This window comes from Macaca fascicularis, chromosome 15 (assembly GCF_037993035.2).
Source record: "Macaca fascicularis isolate 582-1 chromosome 15, T2T-MFA8v1.1".
Classification (NCBI taxonomy): domain Eukaryota; kingdom Metazoa; phylum Chordata; class Mammalia; order Primates; family Cercopithecidae; genus Macaca; species Macaca fascicularis.
In genome coordinates this window covers 14,851,891-14,865,513 of record NC_088389.1, presented here as the reverse complement: position 1 = coordinate 14,865,513, position 13,623 = coordinate 14,851,891, and the positions used below count along the sequence as shown (strand labels likewise).

Here is a 13,623-nt window from a genome sequence, read left to right as displayed (position 1 = left end):
AGAATCACTTGGACCCAGGAGGCCGAGCGAGATCGTTCCACTGCACTCCAGCCTGGGCCTCAGAGCAAGACACTGTCTCAAAAAACAAACAAACAAACAAACAAACAAAAACACGTGCTAGGGGCAGGAGACAAGAGGCTGAGCCCTCCCAGCCCACCTTACCTAGACTGCAATCCAGTCCAGCCAGAGACAGAATCGGATAGGAGAGGTGAAGGCGGGTGGGAGGGTGTGGCTGTTCACGCAGGAATGTCTTGGGAAAACTGAAGGGTAGGTGGAAAACCGACTTCTTGTTTGAAATGCTCCCAAAACGCCTCATTAAGTAGCATAAACGTGAATGAATCAATAAATCTTTGTTAAATGAATGAAAGGAGGAAGGAGTCCTTAATTGCAGCTAAGCTTCCACTCTTAAGTATCAGTTAAGCTTCTGTTCAGTCCAGCGTTTAGGGCACCTTCTGCGCGCCCCGATCCACACACTTTTCACAAAAAGGTCGCCTGCTCTGTATGACTTGCCCTTTCGCCGGCCAGTATGGGGCGGAGGGAAATAAGCCCCCTCTGCTCTCTGGTCTCAGTTTACTCGTAACTGAAAGTGGGTCGGTTCAAACCCCCTGGGGCTGAGGTTGCCTCCCCTCGTCGAGCACGCGCTGTCGGACGCGCAGTTCCCTCAGACCACGGGTCGACTCGGGGTACCAGAGAAGCCTTCACTCAGGGCGCAGGTCCCAGCCGAACCAAAGCTCCCACCAAAGTTCAACACGCCCCCAAAGCCAGCCCCTGATTGGCCCGCCCTGCCCACACGCTGAGGCAGCTTCACCTTCTGATTGGCTGTTATGCTCCCTGTTCTGTGCTGGAACCCTCCCCTTCTCTGATTGGCCAGGCGCCTACCTGCGCTCGCCCCAGATTGGGCGCCAGCTGGGCCGGCTCGTTGGCTCCCAGGGGCCCCGCTCTCTGATTCGCCGCTCGGGCCAGCCCCACGGCCTGCACGCTGAATGGCTGCGCCGCTACCTATATTGACCACCGATTGGGTGCACGGCGCCTCTCCGGCGTGATAGGTCAGGACCACCGCCCCCCTGGCTCCCCATTGGCTGCTCGAAGAAGCCCGGTCTCCGGGTAAGATGGCAGCGGACGGACAGTGCTCGCTCCCCGCTTCATGGCGGCCGGTGACCCTCACCCACGTCGAATATCCTGCAGGTAAAAGGCGGTCCCGGCTCCGAGGACGCCTTCCCGGGGACGGCCTCTCAGTCCCGGGCGCTCCGGCCTGCGCGAGCCCGCGGAGGGGGCGCCGGGGGACCGGGGTGGGAACTGTCAAATAGTGAGCCATGGAGGGGCTCGGCCGGCACGCGCGCCGCGCAGGCGCAGTGGTGCGGGGATGAGCTGGGCGAAATTGTGAGGCGCTCGCTCGCGCACTCTGCGGCTGCGCGGTCGGGGCGCTCCCCAGGGTCCCGGGGCGCCGGTGGGCTGAAATGGGGTGGGGATCTGTGTGAGGCGAGAAAAGATCCCTGGTCTGGACCTTGGCCCTTCTCCCCCGCCCTCCGCTGCCCCAGAGAGGCCGCACTCCCGCTCCAGCGTGCAGGGAGTGTCTGCTTCGAACAGTGCTTTGGGCTGCTTGTAAGAGAAAGAGCTCCCCGTTGCTGGGAGTGTGCAAGGTGAAGCCAGGCTTTTGAGTACTTGTGGTGCCACGCCTTGATCAGGGCACGACTCCACAACGGAGAGGACCCGATGAGGGGGCGGGCAGCCTCGGGATCTTGACTTCTGGAGCTTCCTATCAGACACACCTCTCGAAGCGCAGGGCTTTCCAGTTGAGAGGTCCATTAGCGGCGTTCTGGAAGCTGTCTAGTAAGAGTGGCGCAGAGCCTGGGAGTGGGGGCCTGACCCATCTGGGTTCCAGTTGAGGCGGAGGCCTTGTGCAGGTGCCTGCCTCTGCTTAAGTTACTTCATCTCTAAAGTGGAACTGATTACAGTGCTTACCTTCTGGTGATGGTGTGAGCATCAAATAGCAGGAGGCACAAGAAGGGCTGAACAGTGCCCGGCATGCAGTAAGCGTTCAGCAAATACTTGCAGTTAATGTTATCCCACCTTCCAGGACCCTCCCTGGGTAGGATGGTTGAGTGCCAGGGAAGGTTGGGCCCCCCTCACTGAGCCCTGGTCGCCTGGGAAGGGCCCGCTCATGCTGCTGTCTTGCGAGATGTGAGAACCTGGCTCCGCTGAGGGCACCAGGATCGAATGCCAAAGAACTTAGACCCTGGTGTTCTGGGTTGTACTGGGGATGGTATGGCCCTGCCAGGTGCTGGGCCCTGCCTGCCTGCCTGTCTAACATTTATCCATCCATTCATTCATTCAGCCAATATCCGCTGAACACTTCTGAGTGCTAGGCCCTGGGCTAGCTCTGGTTTTAGAATGCTTAACAGGGCCTGAAATATCCCTGCACTCCTGCACTGTGAAAACCGGCTGCTTTATAAGAGGGAAAGCCAAAGCCTGGAGGTGGGGAAAGACTTGCTAAGGCCTCTGCACCTACACAGCTTCCCTGCCTGGCCTCAGAGTAGCTTCTTGGGAGTGCTCACAATCCAGCAAGCCAGAAGGAAACTGGCAGGCAGTTGTGTGCAGCATAATACAGGCTGTGATGGACCTGGCTGAGCCTGGAGCATCTGGTGAGGTCTAGTCCTCTATCAATGCTTCTGTGGTTCCCTGCACTTCTCCATCACACCCCTCATCACACCGTCACTTGCTTACTTAATTCATTCAATACTTTTTGAGCCCAGTTAAGAGCCAGGCCCTGTGCTGGGCTTGGGAGATAGAGTGGGGTATAAAGAGACCCTGTCCATATTCTCAGATGCCGTCCTGATTATCTACACTAGCAGATCATGAACTGTGCCTGGATGGCAGATTCTCCCGTCAGACTGCGAGCTCTGCACTGGCAGGGACGTATGTGTCTTTTTTTGCCACTGTGGTGACGTTTGTTGAGTTCACCCAGAGAGCATCCCAGGTGGGGAAACTGTGTGCAAAGGTCCAGAAGTAGGACAGGGCATGGTGCGCTCAGGGAACTTGAGTTTGGTCCTTGGAACTGGAGCAGAGGGTGAGAGGGAAGCAGGGCCAGGACTGTGCAGGGCCAGATGAGCCGGGCTGAGGGGGAGCTTGTCCTAAGGGGAGTGGGAGGCCTGAGGGGGCTTGGATCAGAGAGTGGAGAGGCCAGAGTCCCTGGTAGCATCTTCAGGAAAACCCCAGGGTAGTACTGGCTCTGGGACAGGCTATGGAGATGGCTAAAGCTTTGGGGGTACCCGTCATTCACTGTCATCTTGGCCCAGTGCTGTGGAGGTGAGTTTCGTAGTGGAGAGGCCCAGGAAAGAGAAGGGACTCACCCACTGTCACCCAGTGGGACTGTGGCAGCACCAGCACTTGAACCCAGGCACTTAGCTGGGCTGCTCTGCTCTCCCAGGCCAACTCCAGGCCAGCCTGACCCTGGGTAGGATGGGCTGGGTAGGATCCTGGGTGCGGATGAGGCCAGACATGTGTGTGTCTATGTCTTCAGCCCTGGAATTCGGGCTCAGCCCTCTGTGGACACCTTCCCTGCTGCTTGTGTGAGGCTGGTGGCTTGGACCATTTCCCACACTGGGTTCTCCCCACCTCTGCCCCAACATGGAAGTGTCCTGGTTGCCAGGGACCAAGCTAGGTGTCTCACAGGTCCCATCTCATTGAGTCTCATGCAGCTGTAGGAGGTAGGCACTAATATCCCTGTTCCACAAGTGGGTGAGCTGAGGCTTGAATCCTTGCCTCAGTTCATGCAGCCAGTGAGTGCGGGCATAGGAGCTGAACCATGCCCTCAGACCCCAGAGTGGCTACATAGCTGCCTGTCTCAAATGGTGAGGGTGGCCTTCGGACTCAGCCTCCCCTGTCCTTGGATTCTCAGCTTGAGTGTCCCCATTTCCTAAAAGGGCCCAGTGTTCCTCCGATGCCTCCATCCCAGGCGTGATAGGAGTGTCAGAAGCTGGTAATCAATAGGTAGGCAGTTTACTGCGAGAGAAGCGGTGAGCAGCTGTTACTGTGGCCATATTGGGCTTGGTTTCTGTCCGAGTCTTCAGTGTGGACCCAAGTCTGTGTGGTGTCCAGAGAATGTTGGATTTCCCCGGAGGCCCAGGGCTCAGCCAGGGCAGCCCCAGCACAACAGTGTGTGGATCTCATATGCCTTCCAGGCTGCCTCCCAGGTCCCGGGCTCCACCTCTGGAGTCACCAGGCCGGGTTCACCTTCCTGCTTTGGCAGGAGGGATTGGTCTAGTGTCTGGACCAGGTCAGAGACTTGGACTTTAGTCCTGGTCCCACCTCCTTCTGGCTGTGTGACCTTGGGTGAGTCACATAGTTACTCTGGGATTCAGTTTCTTCATCTATAGAATGGGAACAGTCAAGGCACCTGCTTTAAACGCATGCTGTGTGCACTTTAGTGCTAAGTAATAGACAGCATCACATATGACTGTGACTGAGTTGGCACAACCGACTGGTAAACAGATGTCCGTGGCTGCCTGGCCCCCATGCTTCAGGCCCTGCCGGGACCTCCTTTCTGGCTCAGGCCCTGCTTGCAGGGGGCTGGCCCCTCTTTTGATGCCTGTACCCTGTCCTCATTCTGTTCTCTGTCTTGCCAGGTGATCTCTCTGGCCACCTCCTTGCCTACCTGAGCCTCAGCCCTGTATTTGTCATCGTCGGTTTTGTGACCCTCATCATATTTAAGCGGGAGCTGCACACGGTGAGTCTGTCCTGCCCACACCCTCCCCACGCCCCCCCCCCCCCCAGTGTCCCCACCCTGCTTTGGGCAGCCTGTCTGCCCCTCAGCCCAGGGTTTGCCTTCTCGTTCCTGCGTCCACCTGTCTTCAGATGCGTGGAGCCTCCTGACTGGTTCTCGGTTACTCACCTGTTGGGCTGGGAGGTTCAGTCAGAGGCCGTGGTCTTTGGGACTAGGTAGCAGCCAACAGGTGCAAAGAGGCCCAGCTGACCGTACGTCTTCCCCAGCAGATCTCCTTCCTTGGAGGCCTGGCACTGAACGAGGCGGTCAACTGGCTGATCAAAAACGTCATCCAGGAGCCACGGCCCTGTGGAGGTAGGGCCTGGGCTGCCAGGGCCTGAGGGTCCCCCAGGTTGGGGCGTTACTGGGAGGTCTGCATCCTCCCATGATGCCCTGGTCTCCTCTCTCTCCCAGGCCCCCACACAGCAGTGGGCACGAAGTACGGGATGCCCTCCAGCCACTCCCAGTTTATGTGGTTCTTCTCCATCTATTCCTTCCTTTTCCTGTATTTAAGGTGAGTTTCTCCCCCGGCTGGGATGGCCCTGAACTGGCTCAGGCCGAGCTCTGCTAGGGACTCACTGCTAGCCCTTCGAATGTCCCTGGGGTGGGAGGGGCTGCAGCGGAGGCAGAAGGTACCCAGGGAGCATTTGGATGGGGCCAGGGACTGTTTGGGAGGCCTGGGCTGGGCTGTGGGCTGAGGTCATCTGGTGGGCGTGTTTTCCCAGAATGCACCAAACAAACAACGCCAGGTTCCTGGACTTGCTGTGGAGGCACGTACTCTCCCTGGGACTCCTCGCTGCGGCCTTTCTAGTCTCCTACAGCAGGTATGGAGGAGGGAGAGCCCCTGTCTGCACCCTGCCCGTGTGGTGTCCTGCTGATCCTGGTCCCTCTGGGACCCCTCCATGGACCCTAGTCCCAGAGCCTGTAGGGCAGGACTGGAAAAGGGGTCCCAGACCTCTAGTTTTAAAAGGACAGGGCTCCAGCTGCCCCTTCTAGCCCAGTCCCCACTGAGCCCACTGAGCCCAAGATTCTGGGGCCAACTCCATGTATCAGCCGTCTCTTCCCAGTGTTCCGGAGGAACCCACTGTAGATAAATTCAGAGGTCAAGGGCTAGATGGGAGGCAGGCAGATCCCAGCTGACCCTTCACTGCTGCAGATGGGAGAGCCGTTTGGGGTCCGGTGCCCTCCCTCTTGGAAGGGGATCTGAGGCTGTGCTCCGTGGAGTCAGTGTCCTGTCTGTGTGTCTCCACATGTGCGGGCACAGGTTCCCGGGAAGCTGGCATGTGGGCAGCAGGGATTGTGCGGGCCTGTCTCTGACTGGCTCTCACATACTTCACTTCTGGCCTTGGCCCAGGGTCTACCTGCTGTACCACACCTGGAGCCAGGTGCTCTATGGAGGCATCGCTGGAGGCCTCATGGCCATCGCCTGGTTCATCTTCACCCAGGAGGTCCTCACCCCGCTGTTCCCCAGGATAGCAGCCTGGTAACTGTCTCCTGCCTTCCTGGGCACCGTGGGCCCTGTCCCTTCCTGTGGGTGGGGCCATCATTGGGTGGACCCAGGAGTCTTGACCCCAGCCCCTGTCTCCCTGGCAAGGCCCCAGTGCCTAGCCTTCTGGTGGCATAAGGCTGTAGGCCCCACCTGCCTGGCTTCCACCTCCCCCCGGGGTTTGCGGCAGAAACACGGGGGGATTCCTCAGGCTGGGAAGCCAGAGTGCCATCCTCTGTCCTCGCCTAGGTTCTCAGGGACTTAGAAGCCTGAGTCCTGCTGGGATGTGTGTGCCGTGGGACAGTGCCCCTGCCTGAGGTGACACAGGTGACATAGCTGGGTCTCTCAGTGGCTCTGGGGTCTCAGGCCAGGCAAAGAGTCTAGGCAGTGGGGGCGGGTGTCGTGCCAGCCCCGGGCAATGTTGGGGGTGTCTGGTGTAGTAACAGACTCATGCCCTGATGTGGCCCTGGCTCTCTGATGTCTGTCTCTCCAGGCCTGTCTCCGAGTTCTTCCTAATCCGAGACACAAGCCTCATTCCCAATGTACTCTGGTTTGAGTACACGGTGACCCGGGCAGAAGCCAGGTGAGTTCAGGGGACAGCGGTGCTCACTGGGCCCAGCCCCAGGCAGCCTCTGCCTCCATGTTTGGAGGGCTCTCTGGGAGCCCCGCGCCTGCCTAAGCTCTTCTCTTGCATTAGCTCATTGAATCCTGCTGTGACCCCCGTTTTGCAGATGAGAAAACTGAAGCTTGGAGAAGAGAAGTCATTTGCTTGAGATCTTGCACATGGTGGGGGAGCAGGGTGGTGAACCCAGGCTGTCTGGCCCAGAGCCCATGCTTTTAAACTCTGCAGGCCAGAACCAGAGAGCTGGGCAGCTGAGGTTCTCGGGGCTCCCGTGTGTGGACATCTCTAGGGGTTAGTCCAGATGCTTTCTTAGACCTGGGTAAACTGAGGCACGTTGAGTTAGGAGGCCAGCCTGTATTTGTGCAGCAAGTCAGGACAGAGCTGAGCTTTGGAAACTCCTGACTCATGCTGTTTCACTCAACCCAAATCCTGGGTGGGGTTCCTAGTGGGGTGGGAAGGCTGGCTCTTCTTTTTCTTTCTTTCTTTTTTTTTTTTTTGAGACCAAGTCTTGCTATGTCGCCCAGGCTGGAGTGCAGTGGTGTGATCTTGGCTCACTGCAAGCTCCGCCTGCTGGGTTCACAACATTCTTCTGCCTCAGCCTCCCGAATAGCTGGGACTACAGGCACCTGCCACCATGCCCGGCTCATTTTTTGTATTTTTTAGTAGAGACGGGATTTCACTATGTTAGCCAGGATGGTCTTGATCTCCTGACCTCGTCATCCACCTGTCTCAGCCTCCCAAAGTGCTGGGATTACAGGCGTGAGCCACCGTGCCTGGCCGAAGGCTGGCTCTTCTCTGGGTTCAGAGGGGAGCTGAGGCTCCAGAGGAAGCCTGGGAGGTTTCTCGGCAGGCTGAGAGGGACCGTGGGGCGGGGTAGGGTGGGGCGTCCTAACAGCTAGGAAATGTGTTTAGTGCATCAAGGTCCAAATTATCCTAACGAGCTTAAGAGCAAAGCCGGGGATCCATGAGGAAAGGGGATTGGAGGGGGTTAGGGCAGGCAATCCCATTAGAGGCAGAAGGGCCCCAGCTGGCCCTGTTGATCTCTCACCGGCCTGCCACGCCTCACCCTGCCCTGCCCCGCCTGGCCAGCCTCCACCTGCCTTCATTTACCAAAATCTCAGGGCACACCTGTTCTGTGCCAGGCTGTGTGCTGGGGCAAGCACAGTGACAGCCATGGTCCCCTGCTCATGGTGCTCCAGCAGGCAGGGAAGAGCTGCGACGCACTTGCCTATGTGATCAGTGCTGTGACCTGACAGCTTGTATTGGGAGCCTATGTGGGACCGGGTGGGTGCGGCCTGTTGATGTCGGAGCTGGAGTGGGGTGGTGGGGGAGTGGGGGGTGGTGGAGTAGGGGGTGGGGAGGATGTAGGGGGTGGGGAGGGGGTGGAGAGGGTGGTGGGTAGGGGGTGGGGAGGATAGGGAGGTGGGGGAGTGGGGGGTGGGGAGGGTGGGGAGGATGTAGGGGGTGGGGAGGGGGTGGAGACGGTGGTGGGTAGGGGGTGGGGAGGATAGGGAGGTGGGGAGATGGGAGGGTGGGGAGGTGGGAAGGGTTGGGGTGGTGGGGAGGGTGGGGAGGTGGGGAGGGTTGCGGGGGTGGCAGTTAATGTTCTCAGCAGAGGGAAGGGCATGCACAACTCCTGAGGCTGACGAGGCTTGGTGACCGCACCAGACGGAGGCTGCCAGGGCTGGAGCCCAGGGAGCAAGGGGTGTGTTGTGGGACGAGGCTGGGGCCAGATCACACAGGAGCAGTAGGTTTCTAGATTTTAACTGGGACCCTAGACAAACCCCATTCTCCTCTACTGAGTCTCTGTCAGCCCTTCTAGAAAATGGGGATGATTGGCCCTGGTTCCCTCAGGTTCCTGGGCCCGCCCTGGATATAGCCACACCCCAAATGTGGTGCTCAAATCCCCTCAGTAACCCCCATCAGTAGTTCTACTTTTGCTTATATACCTCCTGGATGGGGAGCTCACTACGTTTCTGTACTCTGTTTTGATCAATAACAGAACCTAATTGTGCTGGCTTGTCTATAAAGGGAAACTCACCATAACTAATGGAACCCAGCCAGGTCCCTCTTGCCTCTGTCGTCTCATCCTGGCCCCCACCCCTGCCCCAATCCCCTGGCTCCACTTCTGGGATTGCAGAGCTGACACAACCGAGGTACAGGCCCTGCCAGGGAGATCAACCCTCTCTAGGTGCCATTGCCAGGGCAGGTGCTCTGATTGGCCCAGTTCAGGTCAATCGCTGGCTACTGAGGGTGGGCATTTGCCTACTTAGTTGAGACTCTGGGTGTGGTGGGGACAGCTGTAGGTCACTGAACGTCAGGTGTCCCCACATCTGACCCCCATCCCATTTTGCAGGAACAGACAACGCAAGCTGGGGACGAAACTGCAGTGACCAGTGGATGTGGCTGGGTCCAGCCTCCAGATCTGGCCCGCACGATGCCTTGCAGGATGGACAGGATGACAGACAGGGACGAAGCAGAGACCTCTACAGACCCAAGTCACCAAGTGGAGCCTTTTTTTTTCTTATTTTAATTTTAATGAACAAGGTGGACCAAAGGGCTGAGCCAGCCCCTCAACCAGGACCCTGGGGGGCCTGCTGCCTGGGGGCCGTGGCCAGAGACCCTCGCTGTGCTGCTGCCAGCCCCCGGCTGGGCAGGAAGTGCCCTCGGTGTGGGCACCTGGGTGTGGGGTGGAGAAGGAGGGCTCGCGCCTCTGGTCTCGGGGCCAGGAATTCCAGGTGGCGTGAGAAGTACACACTATTTTTTGGTGTTGTCAGAGGCAGGCAGGATTTTGGAGCTGAAGAACCTGCTTTGCGGTGGCTGCCCTGTGGACAGAGGGCTCCCGGTCAGCTTCCTAGGCCCTTCGCCCTGTGCTCAGAGGGCAGACTGCCTCTCCCTGGGCCGAGGTGGCCTGGGGTGCCAGGAGGAGGGGAGCATACCCCACACCCTCCCTGCCACCGTTGCCATTCCAGAACCTCGGTCAGTGTTTCCCTGTCTGGGGGCAGGGACCAGAGCGAGCGCGCGTCTGGCGGCTGCTGTCATTGTGTTCTACCCCGTATTAACCCAACACCAAAAGGGCTTTCTCTGGTCCCCTGTCCCTAAGACAGTAATCCCTTTCTGACGAAGGAGCCTGCACATGTGGGTGAGCAGACCCAAGCTGTTTACAGCTCTTTCTCGTCCTGCCATCCAGTAGCAGTTAGTCTTCATCCCCACGCGAACAAAACGGGAAGGAGCCTTGAGGAGAGGAGTGAGGCAGCGGGCACCCACAGTCCCTCGTCCTTCCCTCTGTGTGCTCTGAATATGTCTTTGTCCTTCCCGACCCATCTCTGACCAGCTGGGAACCTGCTTGGGGTCCCCCTCAAACCTGTGTCTGGGGTGTGGGCTCACAGATCCTTACCAGCCTGGTTCGTGTGAGGGCTCTTCCTAAAGGGATCCCCATCTCTAAGTCACTCTGAAAGGGAGTCGTGGAGAGGAGACGCCTCCAGGTTCTTAGAAGTTTTGAGGACTGAACTGGGTCACTCGGGATCTGTGTTCAAATCCTCCCCACCCCTCTCTTTGTGGAGGTTCCTCACCTGCTGCTGAAGCACAATATTTTGGTGCTTTCTTTTCTCATTTGTTAAAGGCAGTGTCCAAAAGCCATTCCAGATGCCAGGACCAGGGGCTTATTTCTAGGGAAGGTAGGTCGGTTTCCACGTTTGCCTCCCGTTATTTTTGTTTTGTACCTTTTGCCTGAGACAAGCCGAGTGTGAGGTGGTTTGATTTAAGAAAAATCAATGAAATTGTTTACTATTGTTTTAAAATAAAACCGTAAACTCTGGCGGCTTGAGCACATGCTAACTGAGCTCAGGAGAGGAGATTGGGGCAGCTGTGGGGACACATGACCTTTAGGGGCAAGGATACGGTGAAGACCGTAGAACCAGAAGTAATCTAGTCCCTTCTAGCCCACAGCAGGGGTCTGAGTGGCCTCTGCGGCACTTCCTGTCAGGGTCTGTCCAGCTTCTGGTTACATCCCTCCAGGGGATCTCACTGAGGGCCACCATACCAAACCTGGACACTCAGCCTTAGGAAGTTTTCCCCTTTTCACTCTCAGTCTCCCTGCCTGTGTGGTGCTGGCCCTGCTCTCACTGAGCCTCGTTCCTCCTCTGTAGGACAGCCTTGAGGCAACCAGTGTGCCCTTCAGAATGTGCCAGGATAAACATGTCCACTTTGTCTGGCACTGGCTCACGCCTGTAATTTCAGCACTTTGGGAGGCCAAGGCGGGAGGATCACTTGAGCCCAGGAGTTTGAGACCAGCCTGGGCAATATAGCAAGACCCCGTCTTTACAAAATATATTTTTTTTAAATTAGCTAGGCGTCATGGTGCACACCTGTGGTCCCAGCTACTCGAGGGGCTGAGGTGGGATGATCACTTGAGCCTGGGAGTCAAGGCTGCAGTGAACTGTGATCACACCACTGCCCTCCCGCCTGTGCAAGACCCCATCTCAAAAACAAAACAAATACATGTGGACAAATATGATCAAATATAAAAGGAAAGAAGACACCATGCTGGAGAACCAGCAGAAAACAGATAATAGAAACAAACCCACAAATACTTCAAATACTGGAATGATTAGGCACAGAGTGCTTTACTATTTTTCTTTGAGATGGAGTCTTGCTCTATCGCCCAGGCTGGAGTGCGTTGGCATGATCTCAGCTCGCTGCAGCCTCCGCCTCCCAGGTTCAAGCGACTCTCCTGCCTCAGCCTCCTGTGTAGCTGAGACTGCAGGTGCCACCACCACGCCTGGCTAATTTTTGTATTTTTAGCAGAGATGGGGTTTAGTCATGTTGGCCAGGCTGATCTCCAACTCCTGACCTCAAGTGATCCACCCATCTCGGCCTCCCAAAGTGCTGGGCTTATGGTGTGAGCCACTACGCCTAGCCTGTTCTACTATTTTTAAAGAGAAGGTCGGGCACGGTGACTTACACCCATAATCCAGAGTCGGACAGATCACTTAGGGTCAGGAGTTCGAGACCAGCCTGGCCAACGTGGTGAAATACCGTCTCTACTAAAAATACAAACATTAGCTGGGCATGGTGGCACGCGCCCGTAGTCCCAGCTACTTGGGAGGCTGAGGCAGGAGAATCGCTTGAACCTGGGAGGCGGAGGTTGCAGTGAGCCAAGATCGCGCCACTGCACTCCAGTTTGGGTGATAGAGTGAGACTCCCATCTCAGAAAAATAAAAGACAGTATCTGCAGGGAACCGGAAACTATAAAGCGAGCCCTGGCCTGGAATAATAGCTAAAAATCAAGGATCCGAGGGGTAGATTTAACAGCAGATTGGAGAGACTTAAAGAGGAAAAGCAAACTGAAGGGTGGGTCACAAGACATCCCGGCTGCAGTGTGGAGTGGGAAAGCTACGGGGAGCAGCTTCAGGTGCACCCGCCCCTGCTAACTCATTGCCTTCACCTCATTCACACTCACTGCTTACCCTGGCCCCACTCCAACCTGCCCAGGGTGCAGTGCTGGGCAGAAGCCCAACTCCTCAAGCCCTCAGAAGCCTCTTTGATATATCCACTTTTCTTCCCCACTGAGGCTGCTGTGTGGGTCCAGGCCACCACCAGTCCCTGGCTGCAGGCAGCAAAGCCTCCTGATAGGTTCCCCTCCTCCCGACCCCTAGCCTAGTCCCCTTCAGTCTATTCCTCACGTGGCAGCAACCATAGCATCCTCCTAAAACCCAGCCATGCCAGGCTCCTCACACTTTGGGCTCAGGAAGAGGTCCTCATCTTTGACATGGCCCTTCCACAGGACCCCTGCAGCCAGCTCCTTACCCTGCCTTGACAGCCTGACCTCGAGTCCATCCCTGCTTTCTCCCAGTGACGGGGCCCACATAAAGTTCGTGCCCACTGGATGTACAGACTTTCCGGATCTACATAAAAGCCACACGTCTATTTCTCTTGAATTCATTAATCTTAGGGGGCGTGGTGACTCACGCCTGTAATCCCGGCACTTTGGGAGGCTGAGGCAGACGGATAACCTGAGGTCAGGAGTTTGAGACCAGCCTGGCCAACAAGGTGAAACCCGGTCTCTACTAAAAGTACAAAAATTACTGGGCATGGTGGCGCAGGCCTGTAATCCCAACTCTTTGGGAGACTGAGACAGGAGAATTGCCTGAACCCCGGAGGCGGAAGTTGCAATGAGCCGAGATCACACCATTGCACTTCAGCCTGGGTGACAAGAGTGAAACTGTTTCAAAAAAAAAAAAAATTTTATTACTCATTCAAATATCAAATGATGTATTGCTCAAGATATACCAATTCAGAACACCTGTTTTTCACTCATTTTGCAAAAACAAATCACGTTTTTCATCTGCATCACTGGGGTCACCCCTGGAGCCCCCTCTGGGTCAGCTGACCCCGCTCTCCTGAGGCTGCTGTCTTCACTGTGCCAGCCTTTAAGCAGCACCTGTAGGATTTCATGCACAGAACAAGCACTAGAAATTTCATTCCAAGCCACAAGTGTCCCCTAGCACAACGTTAAGCACTGGTTTCTCCCGATGTCCAAGTGTGAGGCCTCAGTAATTACCCCTAAGGAAAAATGACGAAATCTTGTTTCTTTGCCTTTTTCCCCCAGCAAAGACCTCTAGGGATTTCCTGTCACCATGATTGAGGTTGCTCAGACGCTGAATGCACCCTCCTTGAACAATAGTTGGTGGCTCCAAGGAATTGAGGGGGCTTCCATGTGATGGGGCCTGTAATGCCGCCACCCTACGGGAA

The 13,623-nt window shown here is 56.7% G+C and overlaps 1 protein-coding gene across 4 annotated transcripts; it reads left to right on the top strand.

Annotated features, from left to right (window-relative positions):
• Window positions 1-1,088: 1,088 nt before the first annotated feature.
• On the top strand, window positions 1,089-10,687 carry DOLPP1 (dolichyldiphosphatase 1). 4 transcript variants are annotated; one of them, XM_005580666.4, is made up of 8 exons: window positions 1,089-1,185; window positions 4,626-4,726; window positions 4,993-5,077; window positions 5,177-5,276; window positions 5,488-5,586; window positions 6,117-6,245; window positions 6,742-6,831; window positions 9,227-10,687. In XM_005580666.4, exons 1-8 carry the CDS (start codon window positions 1,110-1,112, stop codon window positions 9,261-9,263), a joined length of 717 nt encoding a protein of 238 aa, XP_005580723.1. In that variant the 5' UTR covers window positions 1,089-1,109; the 3' UTR covers window positions 9,264-10,687. The 4 variants fall into 4 exon arrangements, with proteins under 4 accessions (XP_005580723.1, XP_045229824.1, XP_073872414.1 ...); XM_045373889.2 differs by having other exon boundaries at window positions 4,990-5,077; XM_074016313.1 differs by lacking the exon at window positions 1,089-1,185 and adding an exon at window positions 1,405-1,640.
• The last annotated feature ends 2,936 nt before the right edge of the window (window positions 10,688-13,623 follow it).